Raw genomic sequence first — 20,673 nt, 5'->3', positions numbered from 1 at the left:
ATAGTGAAGAAGGCATTTGGTATGCTTTCCTTTATCGGTCAGAGCATTGAGTCTCAGAGTTGAGAGGTCATGTTGCAGCTGTACAGGGCATTAGTTAGGCAACTTTTGGAATACAGTGTGCAATTCTGATTTCCCTCTTATCAGAAGGATGTTGTGAAACTTGAAAGGGTTCAGAAAAGATTTACAAGGATGTTACCAGGGTTGGAGGATTTGAGCTATAGGGAGGAGCTGAATAGACTGGAGCTGTTTTCTCTGGAACGTTGGAAACTGAGAGGATGGAGAGGTTTATAAAATTGTGAGGGACACGGATACGGTAAATAGACGAGGTCTTTTCCCGTGGGTAGGGGAGTCCAGAACGAGAGGACAAAGGTTTAGGATGAGAGGGGAACGATATAAAAAAGACCTAAGGGGCAACTTTTTCACGCAGAGGGTGGTGCGTGTATGGAATGAGCTGCCAGAGGATGTGGTGGAGGCTGGTACAATTGCAACATTTAAGAGGCATTTGGATGGGTATATGAATAGGAAGGGTTTGGAGGGATATGGGCCGGGTGCTGGCAGGTGGGACTAGATTGGGTTGGGATATCTGGGATAGTTTGGACCATGTTGGATCATGTCAGACCATGGGTCTGTTTCCATGCTGTACATTTCTATGTCTCTGTAACAGAGAACTTGTATAGCCAAGGTCACATTCAGGTGTGTGTGTCTCTCACTCTCTCTCTCTCTCTCTCTCTCCCCTTCTCTCTCTGGCAGGAATTGTGGAAAATGTAAACCGGGCATGTTGACATTGATTGGTCCAGACTTTTCACTGAGAATATAGGGAAAGAGCACCACATAGTGAGCCCAACTGGCAATCTGAAATTCATTGTCACTGCAATTTTTCTTGCATTTCGGCTGATAAAACAAACATTACCCATAATTTTAGTATTTCTTGTGAACGGTCCAGAGTACTGACCCTCTGACAGTGCGGCGCTCCCTCAGCACTGACCCTCCGACAGTGCGGCGCTCCCTCAGCACTGACCCTCCGACAGTGCGGCGCTCCCTCAGCACTGACCCTCTGACAGTGCAGCGCTCCCTCAGCACTGACCCTCTGACAGTGCGGCGCTCCCTCAGCACTGACCCTCCGACAGTGCGGCGCTCCCTCAGCACTGACCCTCTGACAGTGCGGCGCTCCCTCAGCACTGACCCTCTGACAGTGCGGCGCTCCCTCAGCACTGACCCTCTGACAGTGCCCACTCCCTCAGCACTGACCCTCCGACAGTGCGGCGCTCCCTCAGCACTGACCCTCCCACAGTGCGGCAATCCCTCAGCACTGATCCTCTGACAGTGTGGCACTCCCTCAGCACTGACCCTCCCACAGTGTGGCACTCCCTCAGCACTGACCCTCCGACAGTGCGGCGCTCCCTCAGCACTGACCCTCCGACAGTGCAGCACTCCCTCAGCACTGACCTTCTGATAGTGCGGCACTCCCTCAGCACTGACCATCCGACAGTGTCCACTCCCTCAGCACTGACCCTCCGACAGTGCGGCACTCCCTCAGCACTGACCTTCTGACAGTGCAGCGCTCCCTCAGCACTGACCCTCCGACAGTGCGGCACTCCCTCAGCACTGACCCTCTGACAGTGTCCACTCCCTCAGCACTGACCCTCCGACAGTGCAGCACTCCCTCAGCACTGACCCTTCGACAGTGCGGCGCTCCCTCAGCACTGACCCTCCAACAGTGCAGCGCTCCCTCAGCACTGACCCTCCGACAGTGCCCACTCCCTCAGCACTGACCCTCCGACAGTGCCCACTCCCTCAGCACTGACCCTCTGACAGTGCGGCACTCCCTCAGCACTGACCCTCCGACAGTGCCCACTCCCTCAGCACTGAACCTCCGACAGTGCCCACTCCCTCAGCACTGACTCTCCGACAGTGCAGTGTTCTGGTTTTCTCCGGAGCTGCAACGGGGGAGATTTGGTGCTGAACTAATGGATACTGGGAGTATCCTGGAAATCTCTGTGAGTAATGGATGAGCACAGGTAAAGGATTCATCCAGCACCAGCTTCTTGAGGGGCAGTTATGGATGTGTGAGGAATGCCAGTGACCCCCTCAACCCAATGATGAAAGTAAAGCTGCAGGGATGTTGCTGCTGTCATTGTTGGTTCCAGTCTGAGGGATGAGACTGACCAGGACCTTGTTACTGCTTGTGTTCCCGTAGGGATCTGGTCGTTGTGTTACAAGCAGGAGTTTATTACCCCCTTGCAGATTACAGCCAGCCGGGGCTATGACAAGTGCCTCCAGCACCTGCTGACCTCTGGGGCAGATGTAGACTTTGCCCCAGGAGGGAAGACAGCTCTCCATGAGGCCTGTGAGAATTCCCAGAGTGAGTGTACCCGCCTGCTGCTGACATATGGAGCAAACCCCAACGCCATCTCCGAGGATGGCTACACCCCTCTCCACCTCTGCTCCGCACCAGAATCCCTCCGGTAGGTCAGCCATCTGCCACCTCCCTCCCCTCAGCGGGGGCGGGGGGCGCGGGGGTGCGGGGCGGGGGGGCAGGGGGCGCGGGGGAGGGAGGAATGGGGGGTAGGAGGAAAGATGGTTCCCTCTGGGATCACTGGAAATGAGGAAGGTTGTCCTTTCAACGAATCAAACCCCTGCCGCTGGGCTCACTGATCAACTGGATTGGTCACCAATGGACCAATCGAGGCCACTCTCTCCACAGAGTCCCCCTGGCCCACACCCCCCCCCCCCCCCCCCCCCCCCACCGGATTTCGGCCCCCTCACCCGCCCCTCCCCAACATACACATCCTCCATTGCTCTCCTTCTCTCCCCCCCACTTCCCCATTCCCATCCCTCTCTCCCTGCTCTCTCATCCTCCCCCCCATCCATACCCCACCCCCCACCAAGAATCTCTTCTCTCCCCCCCCCTCCCCCATCGTCCTTCCTGACCCACACTCTCCCCTACTATCCTTGATGGTCCCATCACCTTCCCCACCCCCAACAACCCCATTGTGAGCTCCCCCACCCCAGCCCACCTCCTGAAACCCCATTTCCCCCCCCCCCCCCGCCTTCGTGGGTCACACTCCCTACTGCCCCTCGGGTCCTGCCTCTGGGCTGAGGGTCCTGTGTGGGTGGGGGGGAGGTGAGGAGGGTGGGGCAGAGACATGATCAGAGAAAAGGGCAGCACACCCACCACCCAACCCCCATCACCGCCCCCACCCACTCCCCCACCCCCATCCACAATCTCCACACCCACCACCCAACCCCCATCACCGCCCCCACCCACTCCCCCACCCCCACCCACAATCCCCACACCCACCACCCAACCCCCATCACCGTCCCCACCCACTCCCCCACCCCCATCCACAATCTCCACACCCACCACCCAACCCCCATCACCGTCCCCACCCACTCCCCCACCCCCACCCACAATCCCCACACCCACCACCCAACCCCCATCACCGTCCCCACCCACTCCCCCACCCCCACCCACAATCCCCACACCCACCACCCAACCCCCATCACCGTCCCCACCCACTCCCCCACCCCCATCCACAATCCCCACACCCACCACCCAACCCCCATCACCGCCCCCACCCACTCCCCCACCCCCATCCACAATCTCCACACCCACCACCCAACCCCCATCACCGTCCCCACCCACTCCCCCACCCCCACCCACAATCCCCACACCCACCACCCAACCCCCATCACCGTCCCCACCCACTCCCCCACCCCCACCCACAATCCCCACACCCACCACCCAACCCCCATCACCGTCCCCACCCACTCCCCCACCGCCATCCACAATCCCCACACCCACCACCCAACCCCCATCACCGCCCCCACCCACTCCCCCACCCCCACCCACAATCCCCACACCCACCACCCAACCCCCATCACCGTCCCCACCCACTCCCCCACCCCCACCCACAATCCCCACACCCACCACCCAACCCCCATCACCGTCCCCACCCACTCCCCCACCCCCACACACGATCCCCACACACACCACCCAACCCCCATCACCGCTCCTACCCACTCCCCCACCCCCACACACGATCCCCACACCCACCACCCAACCCCCATCACCGTCCCCACCCACTCCCCCACCCCCACACACGATACCCACACCCACCACCCAACCCCCATCACCGCTCCTACCCACTCCCCCACCCCAACCCACACCCACAATCCCCACACCCACCACCCAACCCCCATCACCACCCTTCCCCAACTCCCCCACCCACAATCCCCAGCCACACCACCCAACCCCCATCACCGCCCCCACCCCCACCCACAATCCCCTATACCCACCACCCAACCCCCATCACCGCCCCCACCCACTACCCCACCCCCACCCACAATCCCCACACCCACCACCCAACCCGCATCACCGCCCCCACCCACTCCCCCACCCACGATCCCCACACCCACCACCCAACCCCCATCACCGTCCCCAACCACTCCCCCACCCCCACCCACAATCCCCACACACACCACCCAACCCCCATCACCGTCCCCACCCACTCCCCCACCCCCACCCACAATCCCCACACACACCACCCAACCCCCATCACCGTCCCCACCCACTCCCCCACCCCCACCCACAATCCCCACACCCACCACCCAACCCCCATCACCGTCCCCACCCACTCCCCCACCCCCACCCACAATCCCCACACCCACCACCCAACCCCCATCACCACCCTTCCCCACCTCCCCCACCCACAATCCCCAGCCACACCACCCAACCCCCATCACTGCCCTCACCCACTCCCTCACTCCCACCCACAATCCCCACACCCACCACCTAATCCCCATCACCACCCCATACCACCTCCCTCACCCCCACCCTCAATCTCCACACCCACCACCAACACCCATCACCGCCCCCACCCACTCCCTCACCCCCACCCCCACCCCCATCCACAATTCCCACACCCATTACCCGACACCCATCACCGCCACCACCCACTCCCTCACCCCACCCACAATCCCCACACTCACCACCCATCACCCATCATCGCCTCCACCCACTCCCCCACCCCCAACCACAATTCCCGCACCCATCACCCAACCCCCATCCCCGCAACCACCCACTCCCTCACCCCACCCACTCCCACCCCCACCATCCAACCCCCATCACCGCCCTCACCCACCTCAGCCACCCCCACCCACAATCCCCACACCCACCACCCAACCCTCATCACTGCCCCCACCCACTCCCCCACCCCCACCCACAATCCCCACACACACCACCCAACCACCATCACCGCCCCCACCCACTCCCCCACCCCCACCCACAATCCCCACACCCACCACCCAACCCCCATCACCGCCCCCGCCCACAATTCCCGCACCCATCACCCAACCCCCATCCCCGCAACCACCCACTCCCTCACCCCACCCACAATCCCCACACCCATCACCCAACCCCATCACCGCACCCCACCCACTCCCACACCCATCACCCAACCCCCATCACCGCCCTCACCCACCTCAGCCACCCCCACCCACAATCCCACACCCACCACCCATCATTGCCCCCATCCACCTCCCCCACCCCCACCCACAATCCCCAGCCCCACCACCCAACCGCATCACCGCCCTCACCCACCTCCCTCACCCACCTCCCTCACCCCCACCAACAATCCCCACCCCCACCATCCAACCCCCATCACCGCCCTCACCCACCTCCCTCACCCTCACCCACAATCACCACACCCACCACCCAACCCCCATCACCACCCCCACCCACTCCTTCACCCCCACCCACAATCCTCACACCCACCACCCAATCCCCATCACCACCCCCACCCACTCCTTCACCCCCACCCACAATCCCCACACCCACCACCCAACCCCTATCACCGCCCTCACTCACCTCCCTCATCCCCACCCACAATCACCACACCCACCACCCAACCCCATCACCGCCCCCACCAACTCCCTCACCCCCACCCACAATCCCCATCCCCACCACCCAACCCCCATCACCGCCCTCACCCACCTCCCTCACCCCCACCCACAATCCCCATCCCCACCAATCAACCCCCATCACCGCCCTCACCCACCTCCCTCACCCCCACCCACAATCCCCATCCCCACCACCCAACCTCCATCACCGCCCTCACCCACCTCCCCCACCCCCACCCACAATTCCCCCTCCCCCATGATTTGTTGCAGCCATCCCAATGGAACAATCCCTTTGTGGGACAGTCGCTGCTGTCTTTCCTGGGGGTGGTGATGGGAGGGTGGGGTTTGTGGGTGGGTGTGGGGGGTGGGGGAGTGGGGATTGTGGGTGGGAGTGGTGGGGTGGGGAGTTTGGATGGCTGTGGTGATGGGGAGTGGGGATTGTGGGTGGGGGTGGTGATTGGGGTGGGGATTGTGGGTGGAAGCGGGGGTGGGGTGTGGGGATTGTGGTTGGTGATAGTGATGGGGAGGTGGGGCTTGTGGGTGTGGGTGGTGATTGGGGTGGGGAGTGTGGGTGGAAGTGGGGGTGGAGTGTGGGGATTGTGGGTGGGGGCAGTGATGGTGGGTGGGGATTGTGGGTGGGTGTGGAGGTGGGGTGGTGAGGATTGAGGGTGGGTGGGGGGTGGGGGGGCGTGGGGATTGTAGTGAGTGTGGGGGTAGGGGTGGTGATGGGGGTTAGGGTGGGTGTGGGGGTGTGGGGTTGGGGGTTGTGGGTGGGGGTGGGGAGGTGGGGAGTGGGGATTGTGGGTGGGAGTGGTGATGGGGTTAGGGTGGGTGTGGGGGTGTGGGGTTGGGGGTTGTGGGTGGGGGTGGGGAGGCGGGGAGTGGGGATTGTGGGTGGGGGTGGTGATGGGGTTAGGGTGGGTGTGGGGGTGTGGGGTTGTGGGTGGGGGTGGGGAGGTGGGGAGTGGGGATTGTGGGTGGGAGTGGTGATGAGGGTTAGGGTGGATGTGGGGGGGTGTTGGTTAGGGCGTGTGGTGGGGATTGTGGGTGGGGTTGAGGGCTGGGTGGGGGTGTTGGGGGGGTTAGGATGGGGTTGGGTGGGGTGGGGGATGTTGGGAGCGGTGGGAATTGCGGGGTTGGAGCCGGATTTACCCGCGGGGCTGTCATCATGAGTGTGGTTGACAGGTGTGCGGAGCTGTTGCTGAGGTTTGGGTGTAACGTGAACAGTCGCACAGAGGACAAGGGCGATACAGCCCTGCACATTGCAGCCAGGTTCGCTTTGGAGGGTCATGTCCAGTTGTACCTTCATCACGGAGCATCTGTGAACAGGCTGAATGAGAGTGAGCAGAGCCCACTGCACTGTGTATGTGCCCAGTCCCACAGCAGCGAGGATGCTGACAGGTATTTCCGAGTCTGTCACTATCTGGTTGAGCATGGGGCCAGTGTGGAGGCACTGGATGAAGAGAAGCAATCAGCACTGCACTTGGCCTGTCGCACAGTCAACCACAGGATGGTGGATCTGCTCCTGAGCAAAGGAATCGATGTTAACCGCATGGATTACGGGGGAAATGCCCCAATGCACAAAGCCCTGCAGGCTGTCGCTTACAAGTTAGAACATGAACCCGAACGCACCGTCCGATCCCTCTTAAACTATGGATCCATCCGGATTTGGCCAGGTGCTATTCCAAAGGTGAGTTAATACTTTCACTGCCTCTTCTTTAATGGTCTGTTTAAGTGGGTGTAAGGTGTGGATGAACATCCCTTTCCCGGGAGACAGAATCAGAGATTCAGAACAGAGGGGGCAGCTTCAACCAATGGAGTCAATCGGGGTTTCCTCAACATGATCATAAGGTGCCCACCTGCTCCTTCCCTCTGCTTGGTGCTCTGTAACTCCCAAACTTAAAAGATAAGGCCTTCTATCTAAGGAGACCTCAAGCCATTGTCCAACCACCTGCTCCGAAAGCCTGCTCACATGTCAATTTCTAAACCCACATGATTATCACAAGGTCCCCATGTGAACGTTCTTTTTGTAGCTGCTGTTTTCACCCCTTGTTAGTTTATTTGTCTGTCCACAGTATATGGCCAAAAGTGATGGATAGGTTGCAATAACTCTCAGCAAACAGACAGGGTCTCAGGGAGAACGGATTAGATTTGATGATTTTTTTGAGACAATCCCCATAACACTCCAACAAGTCAATACAGTTCAAAACAAATAATCAGCAACATCTCTTTTAAAAAAAAACAAACAACTTCCCCTATCTCCCAAAAATCGTGGGTCCTTTAGAAAATTCCAGGATCCAGATCTACATCATCATCAAATCTAATCCGTTCTCCCTGAGACCCTGTCTGTTTGCTGAGAGTTATTGCAACCTATCCATCACTTTTGGCCATATACTGTGGACAGACAAATAAACTAACAAGGGGTGAAAACAGCAGCTACAAAAAGAACATTCACATGGGGACCTTGTGATAATCATGTGGGTTTAAAAATTACACAGGGCTCTGGGAAAGAGCAGGGGACTGGGGTGAATTGGGTAAAATAGGAATTGGGCACAGTGCCTCAGTGGTTAGCTCTGCTGCCTCACAGCACCGGGCACCTGCATTTGATTCCATCCTTGGGTGACTGGGTGGCGTTTGCACATTCTCCCCGTGTCTGCATGGGTTTGCTCCGGGTGCTCCAGTTCCCTGTCACAGTCCAAGGTTATTCAGGTGAGTTGGATTCAGCATGGGAAATGCAGCGTTACGGGGTAGGAGGGGAGAGTGAGTCCGAGTGGGATGTTCTTCAGAGGGTCAGTGTGAACCCGTCAGGCTGAATGGCCTGCTTCCACACTGTGGGGATTCAATGATTCTCGGACTCAGCAAGTGCACAGCCAGTTGAAAATTTCCCTGGTTCTGTATCATTCCCTGATTCGATTCAAACCCTGGTTCTCAGATTCATCTGTTTCCATCTCACCCACAGACCCTGACACCAACACCCACATATTTCGTCTCATTTCCCCATATCAGTCAAAGCAAAACAGTCAGAAACACAGTATGGTTTTACCTCCTTCATCTTTATTCTGGGCCCTGGACAGAGAGAGAACAATCACTCATGTGCACAGAGACATGAGTTCACGGTCTCCTCTCGAACAGCAGTTTCTTAATGAACTATATAGTCATGTTACAGGGAGGAGCATCCAGATACGGCAACATGCATATTGATTGGGTGACCGTTATAATTAGTGAGCGTCAATAGTAAAGATTAAGCCATCTGCTGTTACATAGTGAATAACTGACTTCACACAATGAATACTTTTCACCTTGTGAAACTAACCTCACATACTGAATGTTTCCAAATTGTTAAATGGCTCTACATAATGACTGCTTTTTCACCTTGTTAACCCATTACCCTTGCCTCCAGCACCCCATTGTTAACTGCAAGTTCTTATCTGATCTGAGTCATACTCAGCTGAACCTCTTGTTTCACAAAATTCAGAAATAAACTCCCTACCTGTTCTTTCCCGACACACATTCTCACACAGACCCTTACACCAACACACTCAGACCCTTACACCAACACCCACACACCCTTACACCAACACCCACACACCCTTACACCGACACACTCAGACCCTTACACCAACACCCTTACACCGACACACTCAGACCCTTACACCAATACCCACACACCCTTACACCAACACCCACACACCCTTACACCGACACACTCAGACCCTTACACCAACACCCTCACACCCTTACATCGACACACTCAGACCCTTACACCAACACCCTCACACCCTTACACCCATACACCCTTACACCGACACACTCAGACCCTTACACCAACACCCACACACCCTTACACTGATACACTCAGACCCTTACACCAACACCCTCACACCCTTATACTGACACACTCAGACCCTTACACCAACACCCACACACCCTTACACCAACACCAACACACCCTTACACAAACACATTCAGACCCTTACACTAACACCCACAGACCCTAACACCAACACTCACACACCCTTACACTGACACCCACACACCCTTACACCAACACATTCAGACCCTTACACTGACACCCACACACCCTTACACCCACACCCACAGACCCTTATACCAATACCCACACACCCTTACACCAACACCAACACACCCTTACACCAACATATTCAGACCCTTACACTGACACCCACACACCCTTACACCCACACCCACACCCACAGACCCTTATACCAATACCCACACACCCTTACACCAACACCAACACACCCTTACACCAACACATTCAGACCCTTACACTGACACCCACACACCCTTACTCCAACACATTCAGACCCTTACACTGACACCCACACACCCTTACACCTACACCCACACACACTTACACCCACACCCACAGACCCTTATACCAATATCCACAGACCCTTACACCAACACCCACAGATGCTTACACCAACACCCGCACACCCTTATACCAACACCCACACACCCTTACACCAACACCCACACACCCTTACACTAACACCCACACACCCTTACACCGACACACTCAGACCCTTACACCAACACCCTCAGACCCTTACACCAACACCCACACACCCTTACACCAACACCCACACACCCTTACACAGACATCCACAGATGCCTTCATCCTTCTCAAGCTGTAAGGACTCGAACTGGGTACAGTTTCCTTTCTGGGATCTAACTAGAGTTTCATGAAGGTAAAGTGTAACTCCCTTTTCCACTCATTGAAGCTCAAGACTGTGGCTGTCCCTTAATCCCAGTCTGGTTCCATAACCCTCTTTATCCCTTTCCTGAGGAAGCCTGTCCTGGAATTGGACGCAGCCCTGCGAAGGCTCACTCGGCTGTTCCCAGGGACGGAGGGACTGTCTTATAAGGAGAGGTTGACTAAGTTGGACCTTCAAACTTCAGAATGTGGAAGAATGATGGGCGATTTCCCAGGACCGTGACCGAGTGGCTGTGGAGAGGTTGTCCCTGTTGTGGGAGAGAGCTGAGGGTACTCTCTCAGAAAGAAGGGGTCTGTTTCAGACATTGATGAGGAGCAACCTGGTCATTCAGGATATTCCAGGCTGAGAGAGAGAAAGAGATTTTTTAAAAGGGAGGAAATCGAGGGTTATCAGGAAAAGGCAGGTATCAACCATGATCTTATTGAATCGTGGAGCCGTGATGATGGATGGGATGGCCTGGTTCTGCCATGCCTTATGGTCTCACTTGTTTCCTCATCCCCTTATGCTCATCTCCCTTCTCTCCCCTTCTCTCTGTGAACCCATGCCCCTGACTGCAGATACCACTCAAACCACGTCCCCCCAACCCCAGTTCCCCCATCCCATCCCATACCCCACTCCTCTCTCCTCATACCTAAGTCTCTCTTTTCTTGCACCCCCCCATGCCACATCACCCCACCCCCGCCCATGGCTCCTCTATCCCTGTCCCCCACCCCTCTGCACTCTCTGCTGGTTCCAGCAGCTCTGACCACACTCTGTGCTGGTTCCAGCAGCTCTGACCATACTCTCTGCTGGTTCCAGCAGCTCTGACCGCACTCTGTGCTGGTTCCAGCAGCTCTGACCACACTCTGTGCTGGTTCCAGCAGCTCTGACCGTACTCTCTGCTGGTTCCAGCAGGTCTGACCACACTCTGTGCTGGTTCCAGCAGATCTGACCGCACTCTCTGCTGGTTCCAGCAGCTCTGACCACACTCTCTGCTGGTTCCAGCAACTCTGACCGCACTCTGTGCTGGTTCCAGCAGCTCTGACCACACTCTGTGCTGGTTCCAGCAGCTCTGACCACACTCTTTGCTGGTTCCAGCAGCTCTGAACGCACTCTCTGCTGGTTCCAGCAGCTCTGACCACACTCTGTGCTGGTCCCAGCAGTTCTGACCGCACTCTGTGCTGGTTCCAGCAGCTCTGACCACACTCTCTGCTGGTTCCAGCAGCTCTGACCACACTCTGTGCTGGTTCCAGCAGCTCTGACCGTACTCTCTGCTGGTTCCAGCAGCTCTGACCGCACTCTGTGCTGGTTCCAGCAGCTCTGACCACACTCTGTGCTGGTTCCAGCAGCTCTGACCACACTCTGTGCTGGTTCCAGCAGCTCTGACCGTACTCTCTGCTGGTTCCAGCAGGTCTGACCACACTCTGTGCTGGTTCCAGCAGATCTGACCGCACTCTCTGCTGGTTCCAGCAGCTCTGACCACACTCTCTGCTGGTTCCAGCAACTCTGACCGCACTCTGTGCTGGTTCCAGCAGCTCTGACCACACTCTCTGCTGGTTCCAGCAACTCTGACCGCACTCTGTGCTGGTTCCAGCAGCTCTGACCACACTCTGTGCTGGTTCCAGCAGCTCTGACCGCACTCTGTGCTGGTTCCAGCAGCTCTGAACGCACTCTCTGCTGGTTCCAGCAGCTCTGACCACACTCTGTGCTGGTTCCAGCAGCTCTGACCGTACTCTCTGCTGGTTCCAGCACCTCTGACCGCACTCTGTGCTGGTTCCAGCAGCTCTGACCACACTCTCTGCTGGTTCCAGCAGCTCTGACCACACTCTCTGCTGGTTCCAGCAGCTCTGACCACACTCTGTGCTGGCTCCAGCAGCTCTGACCGCACTCTCTGCTGGTTCCAGCAGCTCTGACTGCACTCTCTGCTGGTTCCAGCAGCTCTGACCACACTCTCTGCTGGTTCCAGCAGCTCTGACCGCACTCTCTGCTGTTTCAGGTACTGAGGTACTGCTGCCAGTCTCCGCGAACGATCGAGGTTCTTGTGAATGTTTACGATCGGCTGAAGGTGACGGATGATTGGGTGGAGTCTGTGCCATTAAAGGTACTTCAGGTAGGAGCTGCAGCCCAGGGGTCAGTGAGGGATGGCTCAGGGACAGTGCCCAGCTCCAGCCTCTCTAACATTGCACCCAGTGAAGGTGCCTCATTCAGGAACCCTCTTTATAACCATGGGGCCCAGCCCAGGGGACACTGCATGATGACCACCAGCTCCCGATACAATAACGACCTTAGTCACTCAGATAGTGCCTTGAACACAATGCAGACAGAAACAGGGGACTATATTACGGGGAACAAAGAAATGGCAGAAGAATTGAATTGGTACTTCAGATCTGTGTTCACTGGGGAAGACACAAGCAATCTCCCTGAGGTAACAGTGGCTGAAGGACCTGAACTGAAGGGAATTTATATTTGCCAGGAATCGGTGTTGGAGAGACTGTTAGGTCTGAAGGTTAATAAGTCCCCGGGGCCTGATGGTCTACATCCCAGGGTACTGAAGGAGGTGGCTCGAGAAATCGTGGATACGTTGGTGATTATTTTCCAGAGTTCAATAGATTCGGGATCAGTTCCTGTGGATTGGAGGGTGGCTAATGTTATACCACTTTTTAAGAAAGGTGGGAGAGAGAAAGCAGGAAATTATAGACCAGTTAGTCTGACCTCAGTGGTGGGAAAGATGCTGGAGTCTATTATAAAGGATGAAATTATGACACATCTGGATAGTAGTAACAGGATAGGTCAGAGTCAACATGGATTTATGAAGGGGAAATCATGCTTGGCTAATCTTCTGGAATTTTTTGAGGATGTAACTCTGAAGATGGACGAGGGAGATCCAGTAGATGTAGTGTACCTGGACTTTCAGAAAGCTTTTGATAAAGTCCCACATAAGGGGTTAGTGAGCAAAATTAGGGCACATGGTATTGGTGGCAAAGTACTAACTTGGATTGAAAGTTGGTTGGCTGATAGGAAATAAAGAGTAGTGATAAATGACTCCATTTCGGAATGGCAGGCAGTGACCAGTGGGGTACCACAGGGATCAGTACTGGGACTTCAGCTTTTTACAATATATATTACTTATATAGAAGATGGTATTAGTAATATCATTAGCAAATTTGCTGATGATACTAAGCTGGGTGGCAGGGTGAAATGTGAGGAGGATGTTAGGAGATTACAGGGTGACCTGGACAGGTTAGGTGAGTGGTCAGATGCATGGCAGATGCAGTTTAATGTGGATAAATGTATGGTTATCCACTTTGGTGGCAAGAACAGGAAGGCAGATTACTACCTAAATGGAATCAATTTAGGTAAAGGGGCAGTACAGAGAGATCTGGGTGTTCTTGTACACCAGTCAATGAAGGTAAGCATGCAGGTACAGCAGGTAGTGAAGAAGGCTAATAATATGCTGGCCTTCATAACAAGAGGGATTGAGTATAGAAGCAAAAAGGTTGTTCTGCAGCTGTACAGGGCCCTGGTGAGACCACACCTGGAATACTGTGTGCAGTTCTGGTCTCCAAATTTGAGGAAAGACATTCTGGCTATTGAGGGAGTGCAGCGTAAGTTCACGAGGTCAATTCCTGGAATGGTGGGATTACCTTACGTTGAAAGACTGAAGCGACTGGGCTTGTATACCCTTGAGTTTCGAAGATTGAGAGGGGATCTGATTGAGACGTATAAGATTATGAAAGGATTGTACACTCTGGCAGCAGGAAACATGTTTCCGCTGATGGGTGAGTCCTGAACCAGAGGACACAGCTTAAAAATACGGGGTAGACCATTTCGGACAGAGATGAGGAGAAACTTCTTCACCCAGAGAGTGGTGGCTGTGTGGAATGCTCTGCCCCAGAGGGCAGTGGAGGCCCAGTCTCTGGGTTCATTTAAGAAAGAGTTGGACAGAGCTCTCAAGGATAGTGGGATCAAGGGTTATGGAGATAAGGCAGGAACAGGATACTGATTAAGGATGATCAGCCATGATCATAATGAATGGTGGTGCAGGCTCGAAGGGCAGAATGGCCTACTCCTGCACCTATTGTCTATTGTCTATTGAAATGTCTCAGCACCATCAGCGAAGGCTCCAGGCAGATCAGAAACTCCTTGACCAGCTGTCAACACCACGTTATTTGGGGATTTGTGCGACTGTGTAACTGGGCAAATCGGTTCCCTTGGCCAGATGTAGTAGAAGCAGCCGTTAATGGAATGGATTTGGAGGCCCACAATCCTTCAGGTATGAGAACAACCCTCCACACGTGGCATGCTGTGGGCTGGTCAACCTACTGAGCTCCCTCTGCAGCCTCCAATGGGCAAATCTCACAAAGCAGGCATGGGAGCTCAGTCCTGTCTTGACCATATGCCTGGCTTCTCCTAATCCAAGGTTTCGGGATTTGTTCACTGTCCATCTTCGGATCATTTGGCTGGGCCCAGAATTGGGAGCTAAAATTCGAGGATGGTCATGAAAGAAGTCAACTCTTCCTTTCCTATAACATCCTTCCCAATCTCATGACTCTGTGACTTGGCAAATCGTAAAATACTTCTCAAAAAAAGTGGCAATTGCTGCGAGGCAGGAAATGCAGTCACCAGTTGGCACACAGCAAGATCCCAGCCATGGTGAATGGCATGTTTTTATGCTATTGGCTGGAAGGGTGGGAATGTAGTTTGGGACTGATAGAATGGTTGGTGTGTGAGGGATTGTGTGAGCTGTAAATACAGGCGCAGCAGGCCAGCGTCCTGACATTGTGTGTCATTTGTCTTCCAGGAGCACCAGGATTTCTATGAGTCCCTGTTTGCACTTTCCCAGACCCCACGTTCACTGCAGCACCTGGCCCGATGTGCCATTCGCAGACACTTTGAAGGACATTGCCAGGAACAAATCCCTCAACTCCCACTGCCAACCTTCCTGAAGGACTATCTGTTGCTGCAGTTTCAGGGCTATATCAGTTAGTGTGCTCAAACAAGACACTGCAATTCCCCATCGACAACCGCCAGAGTCCAGTGAAAACAACCCAACCAGCCCAGCAATACAGACAATACAGGCCATTGTCCAGAGCTGACCCCACCACTCCACCAACTTCTAGATTCTAAATAATAAATGATAAACATCCCCTCCCTCCACCGCCAATGCTCATAACAGCAGTGTGTACTATCTACAAGATGCTCTGCGAAAATTCACCAAAGATCCTCAGGCAGCACCTTCCAAACCCATGACCACTTCCATCTAGAAGGACAAGGGCAGCAGATACATGGAAACACCACCCCCTGCAGGTTCCCCTCCAAGCCCCTCACCACCCTAACTCGGAAATATGCCACAATCTAACGGTATTGTGGGTCTACCTACAGCACATGGACTGCAGCGGTTCAAGAAGACAGCTCATCCCTACCTTCTCAAGGGGCAACTAGGGACGGGCAGTAAATGTTGACCGAGCCAGCGACCCCCACATCCCAGGAATGAACTGAAAATGTGACTGTAAAAGGAAAATGGGTAAATGTAACCTGAGTAGTGAATTCATGCAATGTTTTCAGGATAGATTTTCAGCATGTACCAGATCTCGAGGAACTTTATAATCTTAATGTGAAGGAGCCTCTAGATTGCAGTGATTAATACAGTTTTGAATTTTCTTTTCAGTTTGGGAGAGAATGGCATGGACCTGAGACTGTTTTCTTAAACATAAATGAGTGGATTTATGAGGATATAGGAGCAGAGCTGACAAATTGGAAAATTCAATTAAAGGATAAATCAAAGAAATCATAGAATACAGGAGGGGGTTATTTGATTAATCATGTCTGTACCAGTTCCTGAAAGAGCTACCCAGTTCGTCCCACGATCCCGCTCTATCTCCGTATCCCGCTAACTTCATCCTGTCCAAATGTTTGGAGAAAGTGAGGACTGCAGATGTTGGAGATCAGAATCGAGAGTGTGTGGTGCTGGAAAAGCACAGCAAGTCAGGCAGCAGAATCAACATTTCGCACAGGAATTCCTGATGAAGGGCTCCTGCCTGAAATATCAATTCTCCTGCTCCTCGGATGCTGCCTGACCTGCTGTGCTCCTTCCAAACATATATCCAGCTCTCTTTTGAGCACGGAATCAGCCTCCCCCACTCTCCCAGGCAGCACACTCCAAATCCTAACAACTGTCTGAGTAAAGAAGTTTCACCTCATCTCACTCCGAGCTCTCATGCTGATAGTCTTGACGTTGTGGCCCCCAGTTACTGACATACCGAGTAATGGAAACAGAATATCCTTCTTTACCTTGTCAAAATTGTTCATAATTTTAAACACTTCAATATGGTCACCTCTTAATCTTCTTTCAAGAAGAATAAACCCAATCTCTTTAATCTTTACTTACATCTCAAATCCCTCATTCCTGGTAGCATTTTAGTAAATCTCTTTGAACTCTCTCCAGGACTGTAGCTTTCCATAAATAAGGTGCTCAGAACTGAACACAATTCTCCAAATGTGGTCTGAGCAATGATATATTGAGGTGTAGCATCATTTCCTTGCCGTTATACTCTATGCCTTTATTTATAAATCCAATTACCCTTTAAGCCACCTTAACAATTGTTTCAACTTGCCTAGCTACCTTCAGGGAGTTATGAACATGAATCCTGAGATCCCACTGCTCCTGAACTCCCCTCAGTTGTACCATTGAGGCCTGTATTGTGTTTCTGTGTTTCTTCCACCAAAATGCATTCCCTCTCATTTCTCTGCATTGAAATTCATCAGCCAGGTGTTTGCTGATTTTGCCAACTTGTCGATATCCCTCTGAAGTCACTCAATGTCACCTTCATAATTCACTATTCTCCCTAGCTTAGTATCATCTGCAAATTTAGAGATTTTTCCCTCAGCACTGGGCTCCAAATTGTTTATATAAATTAGAAAAAGCAAGGGTCTCTGGGGAATACCACTTTCAACTCATCTCCAGTCTGAGAAATGTCCATCTACATACACACCAAACAATTCTAATTTGTTAAACAACCTGCCACGTAGCACCATAATTAATTTTAATCATTTTCCAACTTAACTTTGAACCCCATTTTGTTATGATCACTATTTCCCAAATGGTCTCCCACTCTGCTGGTCTCCACTTGCCCTACCCCATTTACATTCATAGAGTCATACAGCGTGGAAACAGACCCTTCAGTCCGACTAATCCATGCTGAACATGTTCCCAAATTAAAGTCATCCCACCTACCTGTATTTGGCCTATATCTCTCTAAACCTTTCCTATTCATGAACTTATCCCAATGTCTTTTAAACATACCTGCATCCACCACTTCCTCTGGCAGCTCATTCCACACACAAACCACTCTCTGTGTGAAACAGTTGTCCCTCATGGCCTTTTTAAAACTTTCTCCTCTCACCTTAAAAATATGTCCCTAGTTTTGAACTCATTCATCTTAAGGAAAAGACCTTATCTATGCTCCGTATGATATTATAAACCTCCATAAGACCACTCCTCACCCTCCTCTGCTCGAGTGGAAGAGGTCCCAGCTGAACCAGCTGAGTTTTTGAACTCAAACCCTCCAATCCCATCAACATCCTGGTAAACCTTTTCTGAATTGTCACCAATTTAATAATATTTTCCTATAACAGGGTGAGCAGAACTGCACACAGTAGTCCAGAAGAGTCTTCACCAATGTCTGTATCATCAATGTCTGTACAATTTCAACTTGACGTCCCAACTCCTATACTCAAAGGCCTGAGCAATGAAGGAAAGTGTGCTAAATGCCTTCTTAACCACCCTGAATATCCCTCTAAATCTTTTTGATTCAACCACTTGTCCAAATGTCTTTTAAGTGTTGCAACTGTCACTGTATCGACCACTTCCTGTGAAAGCTCATTCCATATGTGCACCCGCCTCAGTGTGAAAAGGTTGCCCCTCGGGTCCCTTTGTCCTCTCTCCTTAAAATTATGCACTCTAGTTCTGAACACTCAACCTTAGGAACTATTCATCTTATCTGTGCCCCTCATGATTTTATAAACTTCTATAAGGTCACCCCTCAACCTCCTACACTCCAGTAAAAAGCGTCACAGCTTATCCAGCCGAGCCTTATAGCTCAAACACTGCTCTCTGTTACCAACTCTGCTTGTTATATCCTCAATGCCAGCAAATTTATCCCTTTCACAAAACCATGTTGACTCTATTTGATGATATTAAACTTTTACAAATGTTTTGTGATTTCTTCCTTAATAATGGATTCTAGTATTTTTCCAATGACATGCATTAGACTGACTGGAGTAAAGATAATAAAGTAAGTTATGAAGAGGACATAAAGAAACCATAAAGGGATTTAGCTCGGTTCCATGAGTAGGCAAAGATCTGGCAATAGAGTATGCTGTATGAAAATGTGAAGTTGTCCATTTAGCAGGAAGAATGTTTTTAAAAACAGGTTATGTGAATGCTGAGATGACAGAGCTCTGGGATGCAGAGGGATCTGGGTATACTTGTGTGTGAAGGTTAGTCTGTGGGAACTTCGTGTGATTAGGAAAGATAATAGAAATTTGTTATGAGAGGAATTAAATGAGAAAGTAAGGAGATGGTAGTTCAGCTACGTGGGGTGAGACCACATCTAGAGTGTTGTTTACAGTTTTGGTCTCCTTAATACCTGAAACAGAAACTTAAAAGCCTGGACATTCTGAAGTTGTATCTTTAAGAATGGTCACTGGACTCTAAACATTAACTCTGCTTTCTCATTTTCTCCAGCAATCTCTGTTTTTGGTTCAGATTTCGAGCATCCACAGTTCTTTGCTTTGTATTCTAGACTTGCATCTATTAGTTTAAAAGGTGACTTATCTGAAACATACGAGATCCTGGCTGGTGCATGTGGAAAGGATGTTTCCTCCCGTGGAAGAATCCAGAACTAAGGCTCTCTATTCCAAAATAAGGGGTTGCCAAGTTTAGGCAGGGAAAAGGAGGATAGCTTTCCTACAAAGCATCATTAATCTTTTGAACTCTCTGTCTCAAGAGACAGTGCAGATAGAGGACAAGTACTTAAATGTTATTAAGGAATAACGAGATGGATTCCTCATTTGATTTGATTTATTATTGTCACATGTACCTAGGTACAGTGAAAGCTTTTGTTTTGTGAGCAGTACAGGCAGGTCAGTGCATTAGGGTAGTAGAACAGAGCGGGGAATACAGTGTTACAGCTGCAGAGGAGGTGCACAGAGAGAGGCCAACATTAAATAAGCAATATGGTAGAGGTTATCAAGAATAGGAAATGTGTAATAGTCAGATCAACGTGATCTAACTGAATACAGAGCAGGCTTCAGGGATTCCTTTATTTCCTCCTCCAATTACTTGGGCCATATTCACTCCTGACTGAAACCATCTGGTTGTTGGTGAGCTTCAGGCAACCTTCATGAGACAGCTGATTCGGGGTCTTAATTGTGAATCCAATGCCGTGAACATAGAACAAAGAACAATACAGTGCAGTGTTGCCATGGTCTGGCGATGGAGGAGCCCAAGGACCTGCATGTCCTTGGTGGAGTGGGAGGGGGAGTTGAAATGTTGAACCACAGGGTGGTTGGGTTGGTTGGTCCGGGTGTCCCAGAGGTGTTCTCTGAAACGTTCCGCAAGGAGGTGGCCTGTCTCCCCAATATAGAGGAGGCCACATTGGGTGCAGCGGATGCAATAAATGATGTGTGTGGAGGTGCAGGTGAATTTGTGGCGGATATGGAAGGATCCCTTGGGGCCTTGGAGGGAAGTAAGGGGGGAGGTGTGGGCGCAAGTTTTGCATTTCTTGCGGTTGCAAGGGAAGGTGCCGGGAATGGAGGTTGGGTTGGTGGGGGGTGTGGACCTGACGAGGGAGTCACGGAGGGAGTGGTCTTTTCGGAACGCTGATAGGGGAGGGGAGGGAAATATATCCCTGGTGGTGGGGTCCGTTTGGAGGTGGCAGAAATGACGACGGATTATACGATGTATCCGGAGGTTGGTGGGGTGGTAGGTGAGGACCAGTGGGGTTCTGTCCTGGTGGCGGTTGGAGGGGCGGGGTTCAAGGGCGGAGGA

At 52.5% G+C, this 20,673-nt stretch overlaps 1 protein-coding gene across 7 annotated transcripts in view; it reads left to right on the top strand.

The window, feature by feature from the left end:
• Positions 1-20,328, top strand: part of asb10 (ankyrin repeat and SOCS box containing 10) — a 28,384-nt gene extending 8,056 nt beyond the window's left edge. For 3 of the 7 annotated variants that reach the window (XM_087986785.1, XM_087986791.1, XM_087986788.1), the window contains 4 exons: positions 2,198-2,465; positions 7,087-7,591; positions 12,619-12,732; positions 15,424-20,328. In XM_087986785.1, the coding sequence (XP_087842911.1) occupies positions 2,198-2,465; positions 7,087-7,591; positions 12,619-12,732; positions 15,424-15,609 (1,073 nt within the window). In that variant the 3' untranslated portion in view covers positions 15,610-20,328. The remainder of the gene's footprint in view (positions 1-2,197; positions 2,466-7,086; positions 7,592-12,618; positions 12,733-15,423) is intronic. The other 4 variants (XM_087986786.1, XM_087986789.1, XM_087986790.1 and 1 more) reach the window with 4 other exon arrangements.
• Positions 20,329-20,673: the final 345 nt, after the last annotated feature.

The sequence above is a fragment of the Chiloscyllium plagiosum genome, unplaced genomic scaffold, assembly GCF_037043375.1.
Source record: "Chiloscyllium plagiosum isolate Xiang-an unplaced genomic scaffold, Cpla_swu_hap1 HiC_scaffold_4, whole genome shotgun sequence".
NCBI classification, from domain to species: Eukaryota; Metazoa; Chordata; class Chondrichthyes; order Orectolobiformes; family Hemiscylliidae; genus Chiloscyllium; species Chiloscyllium plagiosum.
Note: the sequence above shows the minus strand (reverse complement) of the source record. Positions and strands in the feature narration are given on the sequence as shown.